At 37.2% G+C, this 26,542-nt stretch overlaps 1 protein-coding gene across 1 annotated transcript in view; it reads right to left on the reverse strand.

The window, feature by feature from the left end:
* The window catches only part of dbh (dopamine beta-hydroxylase (dopamine beta-monooxygenase)), a 45,503-nt gene extending 26,294 nt beyond the window's left edge, over positions 1 to 19,209 (reverse strand). The window contains exons 1-4 of the mRNA XM_062055137.1: positions 18,798 to 19,209; positions 12,882 to 13,028; positions 7,805 to 8,062; positions 6,737 to 6,913 (exon numbers count right to left, since the gene is read on the reverse strand). Coding sequence (XP_061911121.1) covers positions 6,737 to 6,913; positions 7,805 to 8,062; positions 12,882 to 13,028; positions 18,798 to 19,148 — 933 coding nt within the window. The 5' untranslated portion in view covers positions 19,149 to 19,209. The remainder of the gene's footprint in view (positions 1 to 6,736; positions 6,914 to 7,804; positions 8,063 to 12,881; positions 13,029 to 18,797) is intronic.
* Between the last annotated feature and the right edge of the window lie 7,333 nt (positions 19,210 to 26,542).

A 26,542-nucleotide genomic window follows, 5' to 3' on the forward strand; every position in this document is an offset into this window, starting at 1 on the left:
CTGGTCTACTAGCTTCCTAGTATTAACCTTACTTGTATTGTATTACCACCTTTCTTACTGGTCTACTAGCTTCCTAGTATTAACCTTACTTGTATTGTATTACCACCTTTCTTACTGGTCTACTAGCTTCCTAGTATTAACCTTACTTGTATTGTATTACCACTTTTCTTACTGGTCTACTAGCTTCCTAGTATTAACCTTACTTGTATTGTATTACCACCTTTCTTACTAGTCTACTAGCTTCCTAGTATTAACCTTACTTGTTTTGTATTACCACCTTTCTTACTGGTCTACTAGCTTCCTAGTATTAACCTTACTTGTATTGTATTACCACCTTTCTTACTGGTCTACTAGCTTCCTAGTATTAACCTTACTTGTATTGTATTACCACCTTTCTTACTAGTCTACTAGCTTCCAAGTATTAACCTTACTTGTATTGTATTACCACCTTTCTTACTAGTCTACTAGCTTCCTAGTATTAACCTTACTTGTATTGTATTACCACCTTACTTACTGGTCTACTAGCTTCCAAGTATTAACCTTACTTGTATTGTATTACCACCTTTCTTACTGGTCTACTAGCTTCCAAGTATTAACCTTACTTGTATTGTATTACCACCTTTCTTACTGTTCTACTAGCTTCCAAGTATTAACCTTACTTGTATTGTATTACCACCTTTCTTACTGGTCTACTAGCTTCCTAGTATTAACCTTACTTGTATTGTATTACCACCTTTCTTACTGGTCTACTAGCTTCCAAGTATTAACCTTACTTGTATTGTATTACCACCTTTCTTACTAGTCTACTAGCTTCCTAGTATTAACCTTACTTGTATTGTATTACCACCTTTCTTACTGGTCTACTAGCTTCCAAGTATTAACCTTACTTGTATTGTATTACCACCTTTCTTACTGGTCTACTAGCTTCCAAGTATTAACCTTACTTGTATTGTATTACCACCTTTCTTACTGGTCTACTAGCTTCCTAGTATTAACCTTACTTGTATTGTATTACCACCTTTCTTACTGGTCTACTAGCTTCCAAGTATTAACCTTACTTGTATTGTATTACCACCTTTCTTACTAGTCTACTAGCTTCCAAGTATTAACCTTACTTGTATTGTATTACCACCTTTCTTACTAGTCTACTAGCTTCCAAGTATTAACCTTACTTGTATTGTATTACCACCTTTCTTACTGGTCTACTAGCTTCCAAGTATTAACCTTACTTGTATTGTATTACCACCTTTCTTACTGGTCTACTAGCTTCCAAGTATTAACCTTACTTGTATTGTATTACCACCTTTCTTACTGGTCTACTAGCTTCCAAGTATTAACCTTACTTGTATTGTATTACCACCTTTCTTACTAGTCTACTAGCTTCCTAGTATTAACCTTACTTGTATTGTATTACCACCTTTCTTACTAGTCTACTAGCTTCCAAGTATTAACCTTACTTGTATTGTATTACCACCTTTCTTACTAGTCTACTAGCTTCCTAGTATTAACCTTACTTGTATTGTATTACCACCTTTCTTACTGGTCTACTAGCTTCCAAGTATTAACCTTACTTGTATTGTATTACCACCTTTCTTACTGTTCTACTAGCTTCCAAGTATTAACCTTACTTGTATTGTATTACCACCTTTCTTACTGGTCTACTAGCTTCCTAGTATTAACCTTACTTGTATTGTATTACCACCTTTCTTACTGGTCTACTAGCTTCCAAGTATTAACCTTACTTGTATTGTATTACCACCTTTCTTACTAGTCTACTAGCTTCCTAGTATTAACCTTACTTGTATTGTATTACCACCTTTCTTACTGGTCTACTAGCTTCCAAGTATTAACCTTACTTGTATTGTATTACCACCTTTCTTACTGGTCTACTAGCTTCCAAGTATTAACCTTACTTGTATTGTATTACCACCTTTCTTACTGGTCTACTAGCTTCCTAGTATTAACCTTACTTGTATTGTATTACCACCTTTCTTACTGGTCTACTAGCTTCCAAGTATTAACCTTACTTGTATTGTATTACCACCTTTCTTACTAGTCTACTAGCTTCCAAGTATTAACCTTACTTGTATTGTATTACCACCTTTCTTACTAGTCTACTAGCTTCCAAGTATTAACCTTACTTGTATTGTATTACCACCTTTCTTACTGGTCTACTAGCTTCCAAGTATTAACCTTACTTGTATTGTATTACCACCTTTCTTACTGGTCTACTAGCTTCCAAGTATTAACCTTACTTGTATTGTATTACCACCTTTCTTACTGGTCTACTAGCTTCCAAGTATTAACCTTACTTGTATTGTATTACCACCTTTCTTACTAGTCTACTAGCTTCCTAGTATTAACCTTACTTGTATTGTATTACCACCTTTCTTACTAGTCTACTAGCTTCCTAGTATTAACCTTACTTGTATTGTATTACCACCTTTCTTACTGGTCTACTAGCTTCCAAGTATTAACCTTACTTGTATTGTATTACCACCTTTCTTACTGGTCTACTAGCTTCCAAGTATTAACCTTACTTGTATTGTATTACCACCTTTCTTACTGGTCTACTAGCTTCCAAGTATTAACCTTACTTGTATTGTATTACCACCTTTCTTACTAGTCTACTAGCTTCCTAGTATTAACCTTACTTGTATTGTATTACCACCTTTCTTACTAGTCTACTAGCTTCCTAGTATTAACCTTACTTGTATTGTATTACCACCTTTCTTACTAGTCTACTAGCTTCCAAGTATTAACCTTACTTGTATTGTATTACCACCTTTCTTACTAGTCTACTAGCTTCCTAGTATTAACCTTACTTGTATTGTATTACCACCTTTCTTACTGGTCTACTAGCTTCCAAGTATTAACCTTACTTGTATTGTATTACCACCTTTCTTACTGTTCTACTAGCTTCCAAGTATTAACCTTACTTGTATTGTATTACCACCTTTCTTACTGGTCTACTAGCTTCCTAGTATTAACCTTACTTGTATTGTATTACCACCTTTCTTACTGGTCTACTAGCTTCCAAGTATTAACCTTACTTGTATTGTATTACCACCTTTCTTACTAGTCTACTAGCTTCCTAGTATTAACCTTACTTGTATTGTATTACCACCTTTCTTACTGGTCTACTAGCTTCCAAGTATTAACCTTACTTGTATTGTATTACCACCTTTCTTACTGGTCTACTAGCTTCCAAGTATTAACCTTACTTGTATTGTATTACCACCTTTCTTACTGGTCTACTAGCTTCCTAGTATTAACCTTACTTGTATTGTATTACCACCTTTCTTACTGGTCTACTAGCTTCCAAGTATTAACCTTACTTGTATTGTATTACCACCTTTCTTACTAGTCTACTAGCTTCCAAGTATTAACCTTACTTGTATTGTATTACCACCTTTCTTACTAGTCTACTAGCTTCCAAGTATTAACCTTACTTGTATTGTATTACCACCTTTCTTACTGGTCTACTAGCTTCCAAGTATTAACCTTACTTGTATTGTATTACCACCTTTCTTACTGGTCTACTAGCTTCCAAGTATTAACCTTACTTGTATTGTATTACCACCTTTCTTACTGGTCTACTAGCTTCCAAGTATTAACCTTACTTGTATTGTATTACCACCTTTCTTACTAGTCTACTAGCTTCCAAGTATTAACCTTACTTGTATTGTATTACCACCTTTCTTACTAGTCTACTAGCTTCCTAGTATTAACCCCCATGTGGTGTAGCACATTGTAATATTCGTGTTGCATTTGTTTGGCAAGAAAAATCTTATTTTATTAGTCAGAATGAGGTCAGTTTGATAAAAAATTGTCATCTTGCAAAATAAAGTTGTAATAAATCAGGAAAAAAGTTACATTTGAACAAGAATAACATTTAGTTCATACCCAAAGACCTTCTATCTCTTACTGGCTCCATTCTTTTATTTATGTTTATTTATGACTTAGAATGCATAAAGAAAGAAAACCTTTAAGTTCTTGTCCTACATAAAGATTGTAAATGCCGTCCATCCATCCATCTTATCCGAGGTGGGTACGCGGGGGCAGCAGCCTAAGCAGAGAAGCCCAGACTTCCCTCTCCCCAGCCACTTGGTCCAGCTCCTCCCGGGGGATCCCGAGGCATTCCCAGGCCAGCTAGGAGACATAGTCTTCTCAACGTGTCCTGGGTCTTCCCTGAGGCCTCCTACCAGTGAGACGTGCCCTAAACACCTCCCTAGGAGGTGACCAGATGCAAGAACCACCTCATCTGGCTCCTCTCCATGTGGAGGAGCAGCAGCTCTACTTTGAGCTACTCCCGGATGACAGAGCTTCTCACCCTATCTCTAAGGGAGAGACCCACCACCCGATGGAGGAAACTCATTTGTACCCGTGATCTTGTCCTTTCCGTCATAACCTAAAGATCATGACCATAGGTGTAGATGGGAACGTAGATCAACCAGTAAATTGAGAGCTTTGCCTTCCAGCTCAGCTCCTTCTTCACCACAACGGATCGATGCAGGGTCCGCATTACTGAAGACGCAACACCGATCCGCCTGTCAATCTCACCATCCACTCTTCTCTCACTCGTGAACAAGACTCCGAGGTACATGAACTCCTCCACTTGGGGCAAGATCTCCTCTCCAACCCAGAAATGGGTTGGAGAGACTTGGACTTGGAGGTGCGGATTCTCATCCCAGTCGCTTCACACTCGGCTGCAAACCAAGCCAGTGAGAGCTGAAGATCCTGGCCAGATGAAGCCATCAGGACCACATCATCCGCAAAAAGCAGAGACCTAATCCTACAGCCACCAAACCGGATCCCCTCAACGCCCTTGACTGCACCTTCTTAACTACCTCTGCAACCTCAGCCTCAGAAATATGAGAGTCCACCACAGAGTCCCCAGGCACTGCTTTCTCATAGGAAGACGTGTAGGCGGGATTGAGGAGGTCTTTGAAGTATTCCCTTCACCGATCCACAACATCCTGAGTGGAGGTCAGCAGCACACCATCCTCACCATACACGGTGTTGACAGTGCACTGCTTCCCCTTCCTGAGGTGGTGGATGGTGGTCCAGAATCGCTTTGATGTTCTCCATGGCTTCCTTTAACTCCTCCCCAGTTTTTGCCTCAGCGACCGCCGAAGCCACACACGGCTTGGCCTGTTGTTACCTGTTTCCTGCCTCCGGAGTCCCATGAGCCAAAAGAACCCGATAGGACTCTTTCTTCAGCTTGCCGTCATCCCTCACCATTGGTGTCCACCAGCGAGTTCTAGGATTACCGCCACGACAGGCACCAACCACCTTGCGGCCACAGCTCCAATTAGCCGCCTCGACAATAGAGGTGCGGAACAAGGTCCACTCGGACTCAATGTCCAGCGCCTCCCTCGTGACATGTTCAAAGTTCTTCCAGAGGTGGGAATTGAAACTTTCTCTGACAGGAGACTCTGCTAGACGTACCCAGCAGACTCTCACAATGCGTTTGGGCCTGCCAGGTCTGTCCGGCATCCTCCCCCACCATCGCAGCCAACTCACCACCAGGTGGTGATCGGTAGAAAGCTCCACCCCTCTCTTCACCCAAGTGTCCAAAACATGAGAGTGCAAATCCGATGACACAACTACAAAGTCGATCATGGAACTGCAGCCGAGGGTGTCCTGGTGCCAAGTGCACATATGGACACCCTTATGTTTGAACATGGTGTTTGTTATGGACAATCTGTGACCAGCACAAAAGTCCAATAACAAAACACCACTCGGGTTCAGATCCGGGTGGCCATTCTTCCCAATCACGCCTCTCCAGGTTTCACTGTCGTTGCCAGCATGAGCGTTGAAGTCCCCCAGTAGAACGAGGGAATCACCCAGGGGAGCACTATCCAGTACTCCCTCAAGTGAATCCAAAAAGGGTGGGTACTCTGAGCAGCTGTTTGCTGCGTAAGCACAAACAACAGTCAGGACCCATCCCCCCCACCCGAAGGCGGAGGGAAGCTACCCTGTCGTCCACTGGGTTGAACTCCAACGTGCAGGCTTTGAGACGGGGGGCAACAAGAATTGGCACCCCAGCCTCTCACTGCATGCAACGCCAGAGTGGAAGCCCCTCTTGAGAGAACTTGTTCCAGAGCCCTTGCTGTGCGTTGATTGTGAGTCTGAATATATCCAGCCGGAACTTCTCCACCTCGCGCACTAGCTCAGGCTCCCCCCCCCCCCCCCCAGCGAGGTGACATTCCACGTCCCAAGGGCTAGCTTATGTAGCCGAGGACCGGACCGCCAAGTGCCCTGCCTTCGACTGCCGCCCAGCTCACACTGCACCTGACCTCAATGGCCCCTCCTATGAGTGGTGAGCCCATTGGAGGGGGGACCCACGTTGCCTCTTTGGGCTGTGCCAGGTCCCAGGCGCTCGCCATCGACGCCCCCCTCTGGGCCTGGGAGGGAGATCTGAGCCCTCATTGTTTCTTCTCCATAAAAGTCTTCGAGCTGCTCCTTGTCTGATCCCTCATCTAGCACCTGTTTGTCTTGGGAGACCCTCCCAGGGGGCATAGAATCCCCCGGACAACATAGCTCCTAGGATCATTGGGACACGCAAACTCCTCTGCCACCATAAGGTATTGGGACTTGTCCTCCCACATGCAGACCGGCCGCAAACCTTTTAGTCACTCCATTGGAGGAGGAGTGAGACTCCCTTGAATTAAGACCACGTAAAATGTACGTGCAAAGTGCATCATGGGTAATACGGCGGCCACGCTCCTACCTCAGCACCCATGGCCCAGGCGGCCAGCACGTGGCGGCAGAAGTCCAGCTTGCCCGGCTTCATCTTGTCGTCACAGGAGCCGCTGTAGTCGGGAACGTTGCTCACGTCGGGGGAACACTCGAACACCTCCATGTGATGCACCATGGCCTCGTTACCCGCCGTGATCACAGACTCGTACTGGCGGGAGAACAAGAGCAGAGCTAACAGTTACACCTCCATGTGATGCACCATGGCCTCGCTACCCGCCGTGATCACAGACTCGTACTGGCGGGAGAACAAGAGCAGAGCTAACAGTTACACCTCCATGTGATGCACCATGGCCTCGTTACCCGCCGTGATCACAGACTCGTACTGGCGGGAGAACAAGAGCAGAGCTAACAGTTACACCTCCATGTGATGCACCATGGCCTCGCTACCCGCCGTGATCACAGACTCGTACTGGCGGGAGAACAAGAGCAGAGCTAACAGTTACACCTCCATGTGATGCACCATGGCCTCGTTACCCGCCGTGATCACAGACTCGTACTGGCGGGAGAACAAGAGCAGAGCTAACAGTTACACCTCCATGTGATGCACCATGGCCTCGCTACCCGCCGTGATCACAGACTCGTACTGGCGGGAGAACAAGAGCAGAGCTAACAGTTACACCTCCATGTGATGCACCATGGCCTCGTTACCCGCCGTGATCACAGACTCGTACTGGCGGGAGAACAAGAGCAGAGCTAACAGTTACACCTCCATGTGATGCACCATGGCCTCGTTACCCGCCGTGATCACATACTCGTACTGGCGGGAGAACAAGAGCAGAGCTAACAGTTACACTAACTCTAAATGAAGTCTTTGTTACTTAGAATATGTTCCCCATACTAAAGTGTTACCAAAAACATATAACTTTGTCTTGAATTTGAAAAAAAAAAAAACATTTTATTTTTCACTGAAGAAGGGTTGAGTGAATGCGCATAGGAAACTGGTGGGGTTCGCTACCTCCAACAAGGTTAACAACCACTGCACTATACTGTCAAATATACTGTAAAAACATTATATTTGTACTGTGTAGTGTTTGGTTACCATGACGATGTGGTTCTTGGCCATCCCCTCAGGCAGCCTGTGGATGAAGCACCAGTAGGTGGTCTCCTGACCCGGGATCAGCACGTCGGGCGCCACCACGTCCAGCGTGCGCACGTCCGGGGGCAGCGTGGGCGTCGGCGTGTCGGGCCGCAGCATCAGGACCCTTTGGAGGCCCGTGTGGATGCCTGACAGGTTGAGCTGCTCCAAGGAGGCCAGGGGTTGGTCCAGCAGCGCGTAGATGACGTGCACCGTTCCCTCCTGGACGCAAATGGTTGCCATGGTAACCTTAGTATCCGCGCTTTGCTAGCCATCATCGTAGATTTTCTGCCGTTATTAAATATATATTGTTTACTTCCCAACACTGCAAGCATGACCTTTTATTTGACGAGGAAAAATGATTTCTTTTATCAAACAATATTAGGAGAAAAATATGTCATATTGCAGGCTATAAAGTTTCATTTTAGGAAAATACTTTGACTAATTTACAAGAATACAATTCATAATTCCCCGGGAAGAGCTGGACCAAGTGGCTGGGGGAGAGGAAAGTCTGGGCTTCCCTGCTTAGGCTGCTGCCCCCGCGACCCCACCTCGGATAAGCGGAAGAAGATGGATGCATGGATGAATTCATAATGTGACAGCAAAAAATTATCAAGTATTTTTTTAGGCAAAAAGTCATGTAAGAATAATATAATTTAAGGGAAAATATGATTTTATTTTATGTTTATTTTGATTAACTCTGATTATTTTATGTATTTATTATTTTTTTGTTTATATATATATATATATATATATATATATATATATATATATATATATATATATATATATATATATATATATATATATATATATATATGTAATTTTACAAGAATAAAAGTCATATTACAAAAAAAGTATCATACTATTTTTATAATGTTATGAAAAATGTGTTGTAACATTCCGAGGAGAAACATGTTTTAGTAAAGTCAAATGTAATATCTTATATTTTGTCACAGTAGTTTAAAAAAAATAAAAAAAATAATAGACAATACAGTATTGGCAATTTATTTTGGTAAGGAAAGTGTTATTTTACTTGTCAGAATAAGGAAAACTTTATTTAAAAAAAAAAGTCATCTTGTAAGAAAAAAGTTTAAATAAATCAGGAAAAAAAATATTTTAATATTTTGTGAATGTCACTTTTCTAAAGATTTGAGGAAAACATCATTTAATTTGTGAATACAATGTTTTAATATCGTGTACAAAATCCCAATAATGTGTCAAAAAATATATATTCCAATATTTTGTGACAAAAATAAAGTTTAATAGTATTTTTTTTCCAATTCTTAATGTGTCCATAATCATGTAAAACATTTCCAACAGTGTAAAAAAAAAGTCTATAATTGTGAAAAATATTCTAAAATTATATTTTAAAAATCCAACTAAAGTGGAAGTCAGATCCTCATATTAGTAATTTAATCCTAATATTTAAAAAAAAATTAATTATAATAATTTTCTGAAAAAAAAAAGTTGTAATACTGTGGACATACAATTCAAATATTGTGACTGAAATTCAAATGATTAGGAAAAATACCAATAATGTGGAAAAAACCTTAATATTGTGAAAAAAATCTAAAATTTAAATTTTGTGTAAAAAAAAATATATATATTTAAAAAATTTTGATAGACATCCAAAAATGTATTTAAAAAAATCCATCCATCCATTTTGTAGCGTTTGTCCCTTTCGGGGTCGCGAAGGGTGCTGAAGCCTTTCCCAGCTGCGCTCCTAACAATCCTAATATAGTGGAAATATAATCCTGATGTTCTGAATCAAATCCCATATTTGAACAAAAATATTGTGAATTTAATCTTGATATTTTGATAAGGAATGGTAATATTGTGAAAATACTGTTAATATACTAAACACTACTGTTAATATAGTAAACACTACTGTTATAAATGTTAAAAACTACTGTTAATATTGTGAAACTACTGTTAATATAGTAAAAACTACTTTTAATATAGTAAAGACTACTGTTATTATTGTGAAAATACTGTTAATACAGTAAAAACTACTGTTAATATTGTGAAAATACTGTTAATATAGTAACAACTACTTTTAATATAGTAAAGACTACTGTTATTATTGTGAAAAAACTGTTAATATAGTAAAAACTACTGTTAATTATGTGAACATACTGTTAATATAGTAAACACTACTGTTAATATAGTAAACACTACTGTTAATATGTTAAAAACTACTGTTAATATTGTGAAACTACTTTTAATATAGTAAAAACTACTGTTAATATTGTGAAAATACTGCTACTATTGTGAAAATACTGTTTATATTGTGAAAATGCTGTTAATATAGTAAAAACTACCGTTAATATTTTGAAAATACTGTTAATATTGTGGAAATACTGTTAATATTGTGAAAATACTGTTGATATAGTAAAAACTACTGTTAATATAGAAAACATTACTGTTAATTTTGTGAAAATGCTGTCAGCATAGTAAAAAGTACTGTTATAATAGTGAAAACTACTGTTAATATAGTGAAAATACTATTAATATAGTAAAAAGTACTGTTAATATTGTGAAACTACTGTTAATATAGTAAAACTACTGTTAATGTAGTAAAAACTACTGTTAATATAGTAAAACTACTGTTAATGTAGTAAAAACTACCGTTAATATAGTAAAACTACTGTTTATATTGTGAAACTACTGTAATTATAGTAAAATCTACTGTTAATATTGTGAAACTACTGTTATTATAGTAAAAACTACTGTTAAAATAGTACAAACTACTGTTAATATTGTGAAACTACTGTTATTATAGTAAAAGCTACTGTTAATAAAGGAAAAAAACGACTGTTAATATAGTGAAAATACTGTTAATGTAGTAAAAACTACTGTCAATATAGTAAAAGGTAGTGTTATTGTAGTAAAAAGTAGTGTTATTATAGTAGTGTTATTGTAGTAAAAAGTAGTGTTATTGTAGTAAAAAGTAGTGTTATTATAGTAAAAAGTAGTGTTATTGTAGTAAAAAGTAGTGTTATTATAGTAAAAAGTAGTGTTATTATAGTAAAAAGTAGTGTTATTATAGTAAAAAGTAGTGTTATTGTAGTAAAAAGTAGTGTTATTATAGTAAAAAGGAGTGCTATTGTAGTAAAAAGTAGTGTTATTGTAGTAAAAAGTAGTGTTATTATAGTAAAAAGTAGTGTTATTATAGTAAAAAGTAGTGTTATTGTAGTAAAAAGTAGTGTTATTATAGTAAAAAGTAGTGTTATTATAGTAAAAAGTAGTGTTATTGTAGTAAAAAGTAGTGTTATTTGTCATGTCTGTGATTATGTTTTGTTTTAGTTATGTTCGGATTTGGTTTTGGACTTTTTGTGCACTTTTATTTGTCACCACAGCAACCATTAGTTTCACCTGGTTCACATTGTCATGTCACGCACCTGTTCACGGTTAGAGTCACGCACCTGTTTTCACTGATCATGTCACTATATAAGCTTTTCTGTTTCTGTTGTTCGTCCTGGCGACATCACATTCACTCCTGCCACTCTGTTCACGCTCATGATCCATGCTGTTCTTTTTCATGTCCTGTTCTGCTTCCAAGTAAGTTTTCTTTACTCAAGCCTTAGTTTGCAAGTTTGTTTTATGTCCTAGTTCTGCCTTTGCTAGTGTTTTGTTTTCATAGTCGTTTTGTACCTCCACTGTGAGCGCCTTTTGTTTGTTCTTTTTTTTGAGTTAGAATTAAAAATGTATTTAAATTCACGTCTTGCACGCGCCAACTTTCCATTGCCTTCTGGGAGAACAAACCACGCCACAGACCAAGTCATGAGAGTATTATAGTAAAAAGGAGTGTTATTGTAGTAAAAAGTAGTGTTATTGTAGTAAAAAGTAGTGTTATTGTAGTAAAAAGTAGTGTTTTTATAGTAAAAAGTAGTGTTATTGTAGTAAAAAGTAGTGTTATTATAGTAAAAAGTAGTGTTATTATAGTAAAAAGTAGTGTTATTGTAGTAAAAAGTAGTGTTATTATAGTAAAAAGTAGTGTTATTATAGTAAAAAGGAGTGTTATTGTAGTAAAAAGTAGTGTTATTGTTGTAAAAAGTAGTGTTATTGTAGTAAAAAGTAGTGTTTTTATAGTAAAAAGTAGTGTTATTGTAGTAAAAAGTAGTGTTATTATAGTAAAAAGTAGTGTTATTGTAGTAAAAAGTAGTGTTATTATAGTAAAAAGTAGTGTTATTGTAGTAAAAAGTAGCGTTATTGTAGTAAAAAGTAGTGTTATTGTAGTAAAAAGTAGTGTTATTGTAGTAAAAAGTAGTGTTTTTATAGTAAAAAGTAGTGTTATTGTAGTAAAAAGTAGTGTTATTATAGTAAAAAGTAGTGTTATTATAGTAAAAAGTAGTGTTATTGTAGTAAAAAGTAGTGTTATTATAGTAAAAAGTAGTGTTATTATAGTAAAAAGGAGTGTTATTGTAGTAAAAAGTAGTGTTATTGTAGTAAAAAGTAGTGTTTTTATAGTAAAAAGTAGTGTTATTGTAGTAAAAAGTAGTGTTATTATAGTAAAAAGTAGTGTTATTGTAGTAAAAAGTAGTGTTATTATAGTAAAAAGTAGTGTTATTGTAGTAAAAAGTAGTGTTATTGTAGTAAAAAGTAGTGTTATTATAGTAAAAAGTAGTGTTATTATAGTAAAAAGTAGTGTTATTGTAGTAAAAAGTAGTGTTATTATAGTAAAAAGTAGTGTTATTGTAGTAAAAAGTAGTGTTACTGTAGTAAAAAGTAATGTTATTGTAGTAAAAAGTAGTGTTACTGTAGTAAAAAGTAGTGTTACTGTAGTAAAAAGTAGTGTTATTGTAGTAAAAAGTAGTGTTATTGTAGTAAAAAGTAGTGTTATTGTAGTAAAAAGTAGTGTTATTATAGTAGTGTTATTGTAGTAAAAAGTAGCGTTATTGTAGTAAAAAGTAGTGTTATTGTAGTAAAAAGTAGTGTTATTATAGTGCAAAGTAGTGTTATTGTAGTGCAAAGTAGTGTTATTATAGTGCAAAGTAGTGTTATTGTAGTGCAAAGTAGTGTTATTGTAGTGAGGTACCTGAATGAGGTAATCTCTGGGGTCGCAGGTGTTGAAAGGTCTCTTAAAGAGCAGGTAGAAACCTTCAGACGTCCATTTTGTTTCAATCAGCTCGTAGTCTTGCTGGCGGTCCAAGGTCACATGACCCTCGCTGTCACTCCACGCGTCCTACATACATAACACACACGTTATGCATTCAGTCACACACTATGTGCTAAAGTGCTACACTATGTGCTAAAGTGCTACACTATGTGCTAAAGTGGTACATTATGTGCTAAAGTGCTACACTATGTGCTAAAGTGGTACATTATGTGCTAAAGTGGTACATTATGTGCTAAAGTGCTACACTATGTGCTAAAGTGCTACACTATGTGCTAAAGTGTTACATTATGTGCTAAAGTGGTACATTATGTGCTAAAGTGGTACATTATGTGCTAAAGTGCTACACTATGTGCTAAAGTGGTACATTATGTGCTAAAGTGGTACATTATGTGCTAAAGTGCTACACTATGTGCTAAAGTGCTACACTATGTGCTAAAGTGTTACATTATGTGCTAAAGTGGTACATTATGTGCTAAAGTGTTACATTATGTGCTAAAGTGCTACATTATGTGCTAAAGTGGTACATTATGTGCTAAAGTGCTACACTATGTGCTAAAGTGGTACATTATGTGCTAAAGTGGTACATTATGTGCTAAAGTGCTACACTATGTGCTAAAGTGCTACACTATGTGCTAAAGTGTTACATTATGTGCTAAAGTGGTACATTATGTGCTAAAGTGGTACACTTTGTGGTAAAGTGCTACACTATGTGCTAAAGTGCTACACTATGTGCTAAAGTGCTACATTATGTGCTAAAGTGCTACACTATGTGCTAAAGTGTTACATTATGTGCTAAAGTGGTACATTATGTGCTAAAGTGGTACACTTTGTGGTAAAGTGCTACACTATGTGCTAAAGTGGTACACTATGTGCTAAAGTGGTACATTATGTGCTAAAGTGCTACACTATGTGGTAAAGTGGTACATTATGTGCTAAAGTGCTACACTATGTGCTAAAGTGGTACATTATGTGCTAAAGTGGTACATTATGTGCTAAAGTGGTACACTTTGTGGTAAAGTGCTACACTATGTGGTAAAGTGGTACATTATGTGCTAAAGTGCTACACTATGTGCTAAAGTGCTACATTATGTGCTAAAGTGGTACATTATGTGCTTAAGTGCTACACTATGTGCTAAAGTGCTACACTATGTGGTAAAGTGGTACATTATGTGCTAAAGTGGTACACTTTGTGGTAAAGTGCTACACTATGTGCTAAAGTGGTACATTATGTGCTAAAGTGCTACACTATGTGCTAAAGTGCTACATTATGTGCTAAAGTGGTACATTATGTGCTAAAGTGCTACACTATGTGCTAAAGTGCTACACTATGTGGTAAAGTGGTACATTATGTGCTAAAGTGGTACATTATGTGCTAAAGTGCTACACTATGTGCTAAAGTGCTACATTATGTGCTAAAGTGGTACATTATGTGCTAAAGTGCTACACTATGTGCTAAAGTGCTACACTATGTGGTAAAGTGGTACATTATGTGCTAAAGTGCTACACTTTGTGGTAAAGTGCTACACTATGTGCTAAAGTGGTACACTATGTGCTAAAGTGGTACATTATGTGCTAAAGTGCTACACTATGTGCTAAAGTGGTACAGTATGTGCTAAAGCGGTACACTTTGTGGTAAAGTGGTACAGTATGTGCTAAAGTGGTACAGTATGTGCTAAAGTGGTACAGTATGTGGTAAAGTAGCACAGTATGTGGTGAAGTAATACACTATGTGCTAAAGTGCTACACTATGTGCTAAAGTGGTACAGTATGTGCTAAAGTGGTACAGTATGTGCTAAAGTGGTACAGTATGTGCTAAAGTGGTACAGTATGTGGTAAAGTAGCACAGTATGTGGTGAAGTAATACACTATGTGCTAAAGTGCTACACTATGTGCTAAAGTGCTACACTATGTGCTAAAGTGGTACAGTATGTGCTAAAGTGGTACACTTTGTGGTAAAGTAGCACAGTATGTGGTGAAGTAATACACTATGTGCTAAAGTGCTACACTATGTGCTAAAGTAGCACAGTATGTGCTAAAGTGCTACACTATGTGCTAAAGTGGTACACTATGTGCTAAAGTGCTACACTATGTGCTAAAGTGGTACAGTATGTGGTGAAGTAGCACAGTATGTGGTGAAGTGCTACACTATGTGCTAAAGTGGTACACTATGTGCTAAAGTGGTACACTATGTGCTAAAGTGGTACACTATGTGCTAAAGTGCTACACTATGTGCTAAAGTGCTACATTATGTGCTAAAGTGGTACAGTATGTGCTAAAGTGGTAGAGTATGTGGTAAAGTAGCACACTATGTGCTACATGATCGGGTATAAAAGCAGCTTCCATGAAATGCTCAGTCATTCACAAACAAGGACGGGGCGAGGGTCACAGGTCAAGGGTCACCACTTTGTCAACAAATGCCTGAGGCATCAAAAAGCCACGTCGGTGTGTAAAGGATATCACCACATGGGCTCAGGAACACTTCAGAAAGCCACTGTCGGTAACTACAGTTGGTCGCCACATCTGTAAGTGCAAGTTGAAGCTCTGCTATGCAAAGCCAAAGCCTACTCAGTGGTTAGAGTGTCCGCCCTGAGATGGGTAGGTTGTGAGTTCAAACCCCGGCCGAGTCATACCAAAGACTATAAAAATGGGAGCCATTACCTCCCTGCTTGGCACTCAGCATCAGGGGTTGGAATTGGGGGTTAAATCACCAAAAATGATTCCCGGGCGCGGCACCGCTGCTGCTCACTGCTCCCCTCACCTCCCAGGGGGTGATCAAGGGGATGGGTCAAATGCAGAGGAGAAATTTCACCACACCTGGCGTGTGTGTGACAATCATTGGTACTTTAACTTTAACTTTAACTTAACTTAATTTATCAACAACACCCGGAAACTGGGCCCGCGCTCATCTACGATGGATTGATGCAAAATAGAAACGTGTTTTTTAATGCTGAAAGGTACATACAGCTTTTGGAGCAACATATGTTGTTATCATGGACGCCCCTGCTTATTTCAGCAAGACAATGCCAAGCCAGGTGTTACAACAGCGTGGCTTCATAGTAAAAGAGTGCGGGTACTAGACTGGCCTGCCTGTAGTCCAGACATTGAACATGTGTGAAGGCTAAAATATGAGAAGGGAGACTGTTGAACATTAAGCTGTACATCAAGCAAGAATGGGAATAAAATGACATTAATATTAAAATGTACAATCAAGCACAAAAATAGAGCAAATATCTATCATTGGTTTAAAATCAGAAAACAACCAACAAATCTGACCAAAATAAAAGCATTAAACATTGAAAAGCCGGTCATAATAATTTAGAAACATTTCTTTTTCCACCTTTGAATCAAATCATCTTAAGAAAATATTGCATCTTATTGTTTTATGATGATTCATTTGACAATTTCTTTGATTTATTATTATGTTTTGAGTAGGGATAAATGCGTTAAAATGTAATATCGGAAATTATCGGTATCGATTTTTTTTTATTATCGGTATCGTTTTTTTTTGTTTTTTTTTTTATTTTATTTTTTTTTAAATTAAATCAACATAAAAAACACAAGATACACTTACAATTAATGCTCCAACCCAAAAAAAACTCCCTCCTCATTCACACAAAAGGGTTGTTTTGTTCTGTTATTAATATTCTGGTTCCTACATTATATATCAATATATATCGATACAGTCTGCAAGGGATACAGTCCGTAAGCACACATGATTGTGCGTGCTGCTGGTCCACTAATAGTACTAACCTTTAACAGTTAATGTTACTAATTTTCATTCATTACTAGTTTCTATGTATAAATATTTAAAAATAAATATATAGAATTAATAATAATAAGCTAAATACATAAAAAATAGTTAAAAAAATAAATAAAAATAATACAATGCAATAATAATACTGTAAATATTAGGGATGTCCGATATCGGGCTGCCGATATTATCGGCCGATAAATGCGTTAAAATGTAATATCGGAAATCATCGGTATCCGTTTTTTTATTATCTGTATCGTTTTTTATTTTTTATTAATTTTTTTTATTTTTATTAAATCAACATAAAAAACACAAGATACACTTACAATTAGTGCACCAACCCAAAAAACCTCCCTCCCCCATTTCTTTCTGTTATCAATATTCTGGTTCCTACATTATATATCAATATATATCAATACAGTCTGCAAGGGATACAGTCCGTAAGCACACATGATTGTGCGTGCTGCTGGTCCACTAATAGTACTAACCTTTAACAGTTAATGTTACTAATTTTCATTCATTACTAGTTTCTATGTAACTGTTTTTATATTGTTTTACTTTCTTTTTTATTCAAGAAAATGTTTTTAATTTATTTATCTTATTTTATTTTTTATTTTTTTAAAAAAAGTACCTTATCTTCACCATACATGGTTGTCCAAATTATACATAATAATGTGTTAATTCCACGACTGTATATATCGGTTGATATCGGTTGATATCGGTATCGGTAATTAAAGAGTTGGACAATATCGGAATATCGGATATCGGCAAAAAGCCATTATCGGACATCCCTAGTTTTGAGTAGTTTTTCTTCTAAATGTGGTCTTTGAATAAAATATGAACATTTTATAGTCCATTTTATTGTTGGCCCTATTTCATTTTAGAGAATATCAAAGCATGAATACTGTAAAAATAAAAAATAAATCAAATGTGTGGAAAAAATAACTGAGCTGCCCGTTTTTTTTTGTTTTTTGTTTTTTACCATAAAATGTACTTTTACAGGGCATTACTGTAAATGGAAAAATAGTACCACTTTTTTTTTCTTACAGCTGCCTTTTTTAATGTCAAATCTACATTTGTATTTATTATTTAAAAAAAGTGAAGTGTGATCTGGCCTTTTACTAAATAAAATAAATAAAAGATGTGAATGGAAATAAAGATATAAAAACAATAATATTAAATAAAATAAATATTTAAAAATAAATATATAGAATTAATAATAATAAACTAAATACATACTTTTTTTCTTACAGCTGCCTTTTTTAATGTCAAATCTACATTTGTATTTATTGTTTTAAAAAAGTGAAGTGTGATCTGGCCTTTTACTAAATAAAATAAATAAAAGATATGAATGGAAATAAAGATATAAAAACAATAATATTAAATAAAATAAATATTTACAAATAAATATATAGAATTAATAATAATAAACTAAATACATACTTTTTTTCTTACAGCTGCCTTTTTTAATGTCAAATCTACATTTGTATTTATTATTTAAAAAAAGTGAAGTGGGATCTGGCCTTTTACTAAATAAAATAAATAAAAGATATGAATGGAAATAAAGATATAAAAACAATAATATTAAATAAAATACATATTTAAAAAGAAATATATCGAATTAATAATAACAAACTAAATACATACTTTTTTTCTTACAGCTGCCTTTTTTAATGTCAAATCTACATTTGTATTTATTATTTTAAAAAGTGAAGTGTGATCTGGCCTTTTACTAAATAAAATAAATCAAAGATATGAATGGAAATAAAGATATAAAAACAATAATATTAAATAAAATAAATATTTAAAAATAAATATATAGAATTAATAATAATAAACTAAATACATACAAAATAGTTAAAAAAACAAATAAAAATAATACAATGCAATAATAATACTGTAAATATAATAATACAAATCATTTCAAATACATAAAATAATAATGAATAATAATAAATGAATAAATCAAATAAATAACAATAATAAAAATAAATAGATTAATAATGAATGAGAATACATGAATAGATAAAATAATGACATCATTTTGGCCATTCTGTGCATGTTTTCCAGCCCCACCAACTCACCCCAAAATAACTTTTGCCTCCCGCCTCCCACAGCACCACCAGGTCGGCGCGGGTCAGCTGGCCTCGGTCCGACATCCCCAGCAACACGCCGTGCTGGAGCCGGGCCGCCCTCAGCTCCAAGGTCACCTCCTGGCGCTCGTAGCTGACGTTCCACGCCAGCCTTAGCTTGCCCAGCGGGTCCAGCGGCACCCGGAAGGGCATCGGCAGGGCGGGCGCCCGCTCGGCGACCGGGTCCACCACGGCCACGGCGGCGGGTGCCTGATAGGACGCCACCAGGATGACCATGAGGGCGGCCAGGGCGGTGAAGTACATGACGGTGAGGTCCCGCAGGCGCAGGTCTCGGATCCTCATGACGCTCAGTGTCCGCTCTCGGTCCTCCCCTCGCGCTTTTTAAGGGACTCCTCCCTCCTCGTTTGTCTGTTTCTGTCCAACTAATGCTATTATTCCTGCGGCCTAACTCGATTGCCTTCCTGCAGGCCCTTGGGGTCACTCAAACCTGATTGTGCTCGTGTGCCACGCCCTAATTGATCCCCGTCCAACCATGGACATCATCAAGGACCGCCGTTATGGCCGTCGCCCCCACTGCCGTCCTCGGGCCACCCGCGACCTAATCCGGCCCTGACAATTACGGGAGGCACAGGCAAGATGGACGCCGCCTAATAAGGTTAGCGGCGCCCCTGAGGGTGACAGGTGACAGCAGAAACAAGAAATTTAACACTTTTTCCAATAAAAAAATAAAACACAACTTGAACGCTCCTAACTTAAGTGTAAAAAGAAGTTCATCGCCGTCAATCATGTCAAACTAAATCAATAAAATGCAACATTGAAGTTCGTCAAAAATTGAAAGTGTGACAAAAAGTGAGTTAGTCTTTTATAAACAAATCGTGTCAAAATAAAACACAACATTAACCCTCCTAACGTTCTTAAACGTGTACAAAAATGACTGTCTTTCATAAGTAAATAATGTCAAATAAATCAATAAACCCCCAACAATAAAGTTCCTCAAAATAATTTAAGGGTGTCAAAAGAAGTTAATCACTGTCTTTTATAAGTAAATAATGTACAATAAATCAACAAAACACAACAATAAAGTTCCTAAGAAGTTCATCGCTGTCTATCCTTGTTCCCTCGTACCAGAAACAGATACGCAGGAAGTAGATGCACAGGAAGTAGATGCACAGGAAATACAGGAAATACACCGGAAGTAGATAAACAGGAAGTAGAGCCGTGGGAAGTAGAGACACAGGAAGTAGAGACACTTGAAGGATGTGGACACCAGGAAATAGATGCGCAGGAAGTAGACACACAGCAAATAGATACACTGAAAGTAGATACACAGGAAGTAGATGCACAGGAAGTAGATGCACAGGAAATACAGGAAATACACCGGAAGTAGATAAACAGGAAGTAGAGCCATGGGAAGTAGAGACACAGGAAGTAGAGACACTTGAAGGATGTGGACACCAGGAAATAGATGCACAGGAAGTAGACACACAGCAAATAGATACAGTGAAAGTAGATACACAGGAAGTAGATGCACAGGAAGTAGATACACAGGAAGTAGATGCACAGGAAGTAGATACACGGGAAGTAGAGACACAGGAAGTAGATGCACAGGAAGTAGATACACAGGAAGTAGATACACAGGGAGTAGATGCACAGGAAGTAGAGACACTGGACGTGAATGCACAGGAAGTAGATACACAGGGAGTAGATGCACAGGAAGTAGATGCACAGGAAGTAGAGACACAGGAAGTAGATACACAGGGAGTAGATGCACAAGAAGCAGGGACACGGGAAGTAGATGCACAGGAAGTAGAGACACAGAGAGTAGAGACTCAGGAAGTAGATGCAGAGGAAGTAGATGCAGAGGAAGTAGATGCACAGGAAGTAGAGACACAGAGAGTAGAGACTCAGGAAGTAGATGCACAGGAAGTAGATGCAGAGGAAGTAGATGCACAGGAAGTAGAGGCACAGGAAGTAGAGACACAGAGAGTAGAGACACAGGAAGTAGATGCACAGGAAGTAGATGCACAGGAAGCAGAGACACAGGAAGTAGATGCACAGGAAGTAGAGACACAGAGAGTAGAGACTCAGGAAGTAGATGCACAGGAAGTAGATGCAGAGGAAGTAGATGCACAGGAAGTAGAGGCCCAGGAAGTAGAGACACAGAGAGTAGAGACACAGGAAGTAGATGCACAGGAAGTAGATGCAGAGGAAGTAGATGCACAGGAAGTAGAGACAGGAAGTATAGACACAGGAAGTAGAGACACAGGAAGTAGATGCACAGGAAGTAGATGCAGAGGAAGTAGAGACAGGAAGTATAGACACAGGAAGTATAGACACAGGAAGTAGAGACACAGGAAGTAGAGACAGGAAGTAGAGACACAGGAAGTAGAGACAGGAAGTAGAGACCAGCGATGACGATGACGAAATCATTTCGTTGACGCCCCTTTTTTCATGACGATAACGAGACGGTGACGAGATAAACATGTCTCTCTGGACGATGAAAACATGACGAGACGTGTGTGAGTTCTCCTTGACGAGACGAGAGCGGACGGAAATGTTAGCGGGTAATCTGTCAGACGTTTAAAATGCATGACATTTCTGTTTATTGTGTGTGTCAATTAAAACCACGCCCACCAAGTGGCGTGCTCAACGCGTCAGACTGTTGTTACTCGTCAGGCAACGGACCGTGATGGCGGCGGCACTTTCAACACAGGGGCTCGTAGAGACGACATATTAAATAGAACCCAGCAGATAATAAAACCGAGTGTATTGTGAAGGAAGACGGTGACAAATGTGGCCACAAAATATGCGGAAAAAATACGAGCAACCTTAAGCGGCACCTTAACTTAAGGCTCGCCACAAGGATGTTTTTTGGAAGGTAAGTTACAAATGCTGTTAACATAATGGATAAATGTCATAGTAAGCTAATACATTAGTACGTTTTCCACATACTCCTGGCGCAAATGGGCTGCTAGCTTCAGGCTGAAGTTAGCTTTTGTTACGCTAACGTCAATTGATGATGTGTGTGTTACTTTAGCACAGGGGTCACCAACCTTTTTGAAAGCAAGAGCTACTTCTTGGGTACTGATTAATGCGAAGGGCTACCATTTTGATACACACTTAAATAAATTGCCAGAAATAGCCAATTTGCTCAATTTACCTTTAACTCTATGTTATTATTAATAATTAATGATATTTACACTTAATTGAACGGTTTAAAAGAGGAGAAAACACAAAAAAAAATGACAATTAAATTTTGAAACTTAGTTTATATTCAATTTCGAATCTTTAAAATTCAAAATTCAACCGAAAAAAAGAAGACAAAAACTTAAAAAAATAATTTATGGAACATCATTAGTAATTTTTCCTGATTAAGATTAATTTTAGAATTTTGATGACATGTTTTAAATAGGTTAAAATCCATGTTAGAATATATAACAAATTGGACCAAGCTATATTTCTAACAAAGACAAATCATTATTTCTTCTAGATTTTCCAGAACAAAAATTTTTAAATAAATTCAAAAGACTTTGAAATAAGATTTAAATTTGATTCTACAGATTTTCTAGATTTGCCAGAATATTTTTTTTGAATTTTAATCATAATAAGTTTGAAGAAATATTTCACAAATATTCTTCGTCGAAAAAACAGAAGCTAAAATGAAAAATTAAATTACAATTTATTTATTATTCTTTACAATAAAAAAAATACATTTACTTGAACAATTATTTAAATTGTCAGGAAAGAAGAGGAAGGAATTTAAAAGGTAAAAAGGTATATGTGTTTAAAAATCCTAAAATCATTTTTAAGGTTGTATTTTTTCTCTAAATTTGTCTTTTTGAAAGTTATAAGAAGCAAAGTAAAACAATTAATGAATGTATTTAAACAAGTGAAGACAAATAAAAGACCAAGTCTTTAAAATATTTTCTTGGATTTTCAAATTCTATTTGAGTTTTGTCTCTCTTAGAATTAAAAATGTCGGGCAAAGCGAGACCAGCTTGCTAGTAAATAAATAAAAATTAAAAAATAGAGGCAGCTCACTGGTAAGTGCTGCTATTTGAGCTATTTTTAGAACAGGCCGGCGGGCTACTCATCTGGTCCTTACGGGCTACCTGGTGCCCGCGGGCACCGCGTTGGTGACCAATGCTTTAGCAGCATGTTTACATTCAGTGACAGTGGTGTGGTTATCTCTTTGTGAGTACGTAACTTGATATGTTAAACAGGTCCAGTTACTGTCATACGTAGAGTCTGCTAGCTTTAGCCTAAAGTCACGTTGTGCAGCCCCATTAAGGAATCAGGAATTTATTTTATTACATGGTTTGCAGAAATGAAAGAGAGTGGGCTTGTATGATATCTGTTGTAATTGCACTGGCAGACAGGGTCACGTTGAGCATGTGTTCCTCATCCATCACTCATATGTTGGCCATGTTTATGTTCGTTGTACTTGAACACATTCTGAGAAATAAAGCCACAATTGCTGAAGTAGAATGTTTTTGTTTTTTGGCTTTTTTGGAGTAATGAACTTTGATTCCACTGTTACCACTTTATCTGTGTGTAATACACAATCCTTGGATCAGAAATTTGCTGTTGGGTGGAAACCTTATATGTCTAAAACCATTCCTTTATTGTTATTATTTGTGAAAATAGCAGTTCTGCAAGCTTACAATGGGTTGAACTTATAGATCTGCTGCTATTTTCACAACTTATGTGTGACACTGCCCAACAGCAATCTCCAATACTTCATTCATTTGTTAATATATTATCGGCCGATAAATGTGTTAAAATGTAATATCGGAAATTATCGGTATCGTTTTTTTTATTATCTGTATCGTTTTTTTTTTTTTGTTTTTTTTTTTTAAATTAAATCAACATAAAAAACACAAGATACACTTACAATTAGTGCACCAACCCAAAAAACCTCCCTCCCCCCATTTCTTTCTGTTATCAATATTCTGGTTCCTACCTTATATATCAATATATATCAATACAGTCTGCAAGGGATACAGTCCGTAAGCACACATGATTGTGCGTGCTGCTGGTCCACTAATAGTACTAACCTTTAACAGTTAATGTTACTCATTTTCATTAATTACTAGTTTCTATGTAACTATTTTTATATTGTTTTACTTTCTTTTTTATTCAAGAAAATGTTTTTTAATTTAGTTATCTTATTTTATTATTATTTTTAAAAAGTACCTTATCTTCACCATACATGGTTGTCCAAATTAGGCATAATAATGTGTTAATTCCACGACTGCATATATCGGTTGATATCGGTATCGGTTGATATCGGTATCTGTAATTAAAGAGTTGGACAATATCGGAATATCGGATATCGGCAAAAAGCCATTATCGGACATCCCTAGTTAAAAGACTATACTTATATTATACTTTTTAGTCCTTTTTTTGGGACTAAAACTAGACTAAAACCTTTTTGACTTTTCATCGACTAAAACTGGACTAAAACTATCACATATAAAAGTGACTAAAATCTGACTAAAACTAATAAGTAGGGATGTCCGATAATGGCTTTTTGCCGATATCCGATATTCCGATATTGTCCAACTCTTTAATTACCGATACCGATATCAACCGATACCGATATCAACCGATATATGCAGTCGTGGAATTAAAACACATAATTATGCCTAATTTGGACAACCAGGTATGGTGAAGATAAGGTACTTTAAAAAATATATATATATAAAATAAAATAAGATAAATAAATTAAAAACATTTTCTTGAATAAAAAAGAAAGTAAAACAATATAAAAACAGTTACATTGAAACTAGTAATTAATGAAAATGAGTAACATTAACTGTTAAAGGTTAGTACTATTAGTGGACCAGCAGCACGCACAATCATGTGTGCTTACGGACTGTATCCCTTGCAGACTGTATTGATATATATTGATATATAATGTAGGAACCAGAATATTAATAACAGAAAGAAACAACCCTTTTGTGTGAATGAGTGTAAATGGGGGAGGGAGGTTTTTTGGGTTGGTGCACTAATTGTAAGTGTATCTTCTGTTTTTTATGTTGAATTAATAAAAAAAAAAAAAAAAAAAATCCGATACCAATAATAAAAAACCGATACCGATAATTTCCGATATTACATTTTAACGCATATATCGGCCGATAATATCGGCAGGCCGATACTATCGGACATCTCTACTAATAAGCATTTTAGTTCAAAAGACTAAGACTAAGACTAAATGTAAGATGGTTGTCAAAAACAACACTGGTAGAGACACAGGAAGTAGAGACAGGAAGTAGAGACAGAGGAAGTAGAGACAGAGGAAGTAGATGCACAGGAAGTAGAGACAGAGGAAGTAGAGACAGAGGAAGTAGATGCACAGGAAGTAGATACACAGGAAATAGAGACAGAGGAAGTAGAGACAGAGGAAGTAGATGCACAGGAAGTAGAGACGGGAAGTAGAGACAGAGGAAGTAGAGACAGAGGAAGTAGATGCACAGGAAGTAGATGCACAGGAAGTAGAGACAGAGGAAGTAGAGACAGAGGAAGTAGAGAGAGAGGAAGTAGAGACAGGAAGCAGAGACAGAGGGAGTAGAGACAGAGGAAGTAGAGACAGAGGAAGTAGAGAGAGAGGAAGTAGAGACAGGAAGCAGAGACAGAGGGAGTAGAGACACAGGAAGTAGAGACAGAGGAAGTAGAGACAGAGGAAGTAGAGACAGAAGAACTTTGATGGTGTGAAATACTTTTATAATTTATAGTTATAGTTTTGGGGAATGCAGGCTTTGCTACACATCTTAAAGTAAAGTTCTATCAGTCATGTAGGAAATGGAAGTTTGATTATTTACTTTTTATTCAGCGGCTATGCTAACCTAGCATGGATATGCTAACCTAGCATGGATATGTTAACCTAGCATGGATATGCTAACCTAGCATGGACATGTTAACCTAGCATGGATATGTTAACTTAGCATGGATATGCTAACCTAGCATGTATATGTTAACCTAGCATGGATATGCTAACCTAGCATGGATATGCTAACTTAGCATGATGTTGAAATGTAATGTTAGCATGTCCCCCTACCCCCACTCTACTCTCTCTCTCTCTCTCTCTCTCTCTCTCTCTCTCTCTCTCTCTCTCTCTCTCTCTCTCTCTCTCTCTCTCTCTCTCTCTCTCTCTCTCTCTCTCTCTCTCTCTCTCTCCAATCTCTCTCTTACTGTCTTTTTTCGATCTCTCTCTTGCTCTCTCATTCTATCTCACTCTCTATCTCTCTTTCTGTCTCACTCTCTTTTCAATATCTCCCTCTCGCTCTCTCTCTTCTATCTCTGTCACTTTAGTTTCTATCTCTCTCACTTTCGCTCTCTCATTGTCTCTTGTCTCTCTCTCTCTCTCTTTCTCTCTCTCTCTCTCTCTCTCTCTCCTATCTTTTTCTGTCTCTCTCTCTCTCTCTTTTGTGCTCTCTCTCACTCTCTCAATTTCTCTCCCTCTCACTTTCTCTCTTTTCTATCTCTCACATTCGCTCTCTCAGTGTCTCCCGTCTATCTCTCTCTTGCTCTTTCACTCACTCACTCACTCACTCACTCACTCTCTCTCTTTCTCTTTATCTCTTCTCTTTTCTGTCTCTCTCTCTCTCTTTCGCGCTCTCTCACTTTCTCCCTCACTCGCCATCTCTTTTCTGTCTCTCTCTCTAGATATTACCGCCTGCTCTCTCATCGAGCGCACGCACGCACGCACGCACACACACACGCACGCACGCACA

Source organism: Entelurus aequoreus, linkage group LG08 (genome assembly GCF_033978785.1).
Source record: "Entelurus aequoreus isolate RoL-2023_Sb linkage group LG08, RoL_Eaeq_v1.1, whole genome shotgun sequence".
NCBI lineage: Eukaryota > Metazoa > Chordata > Actinopteri > Syngnathiformes > Syngnathidae > Entelurus > Entelurus aequoreus.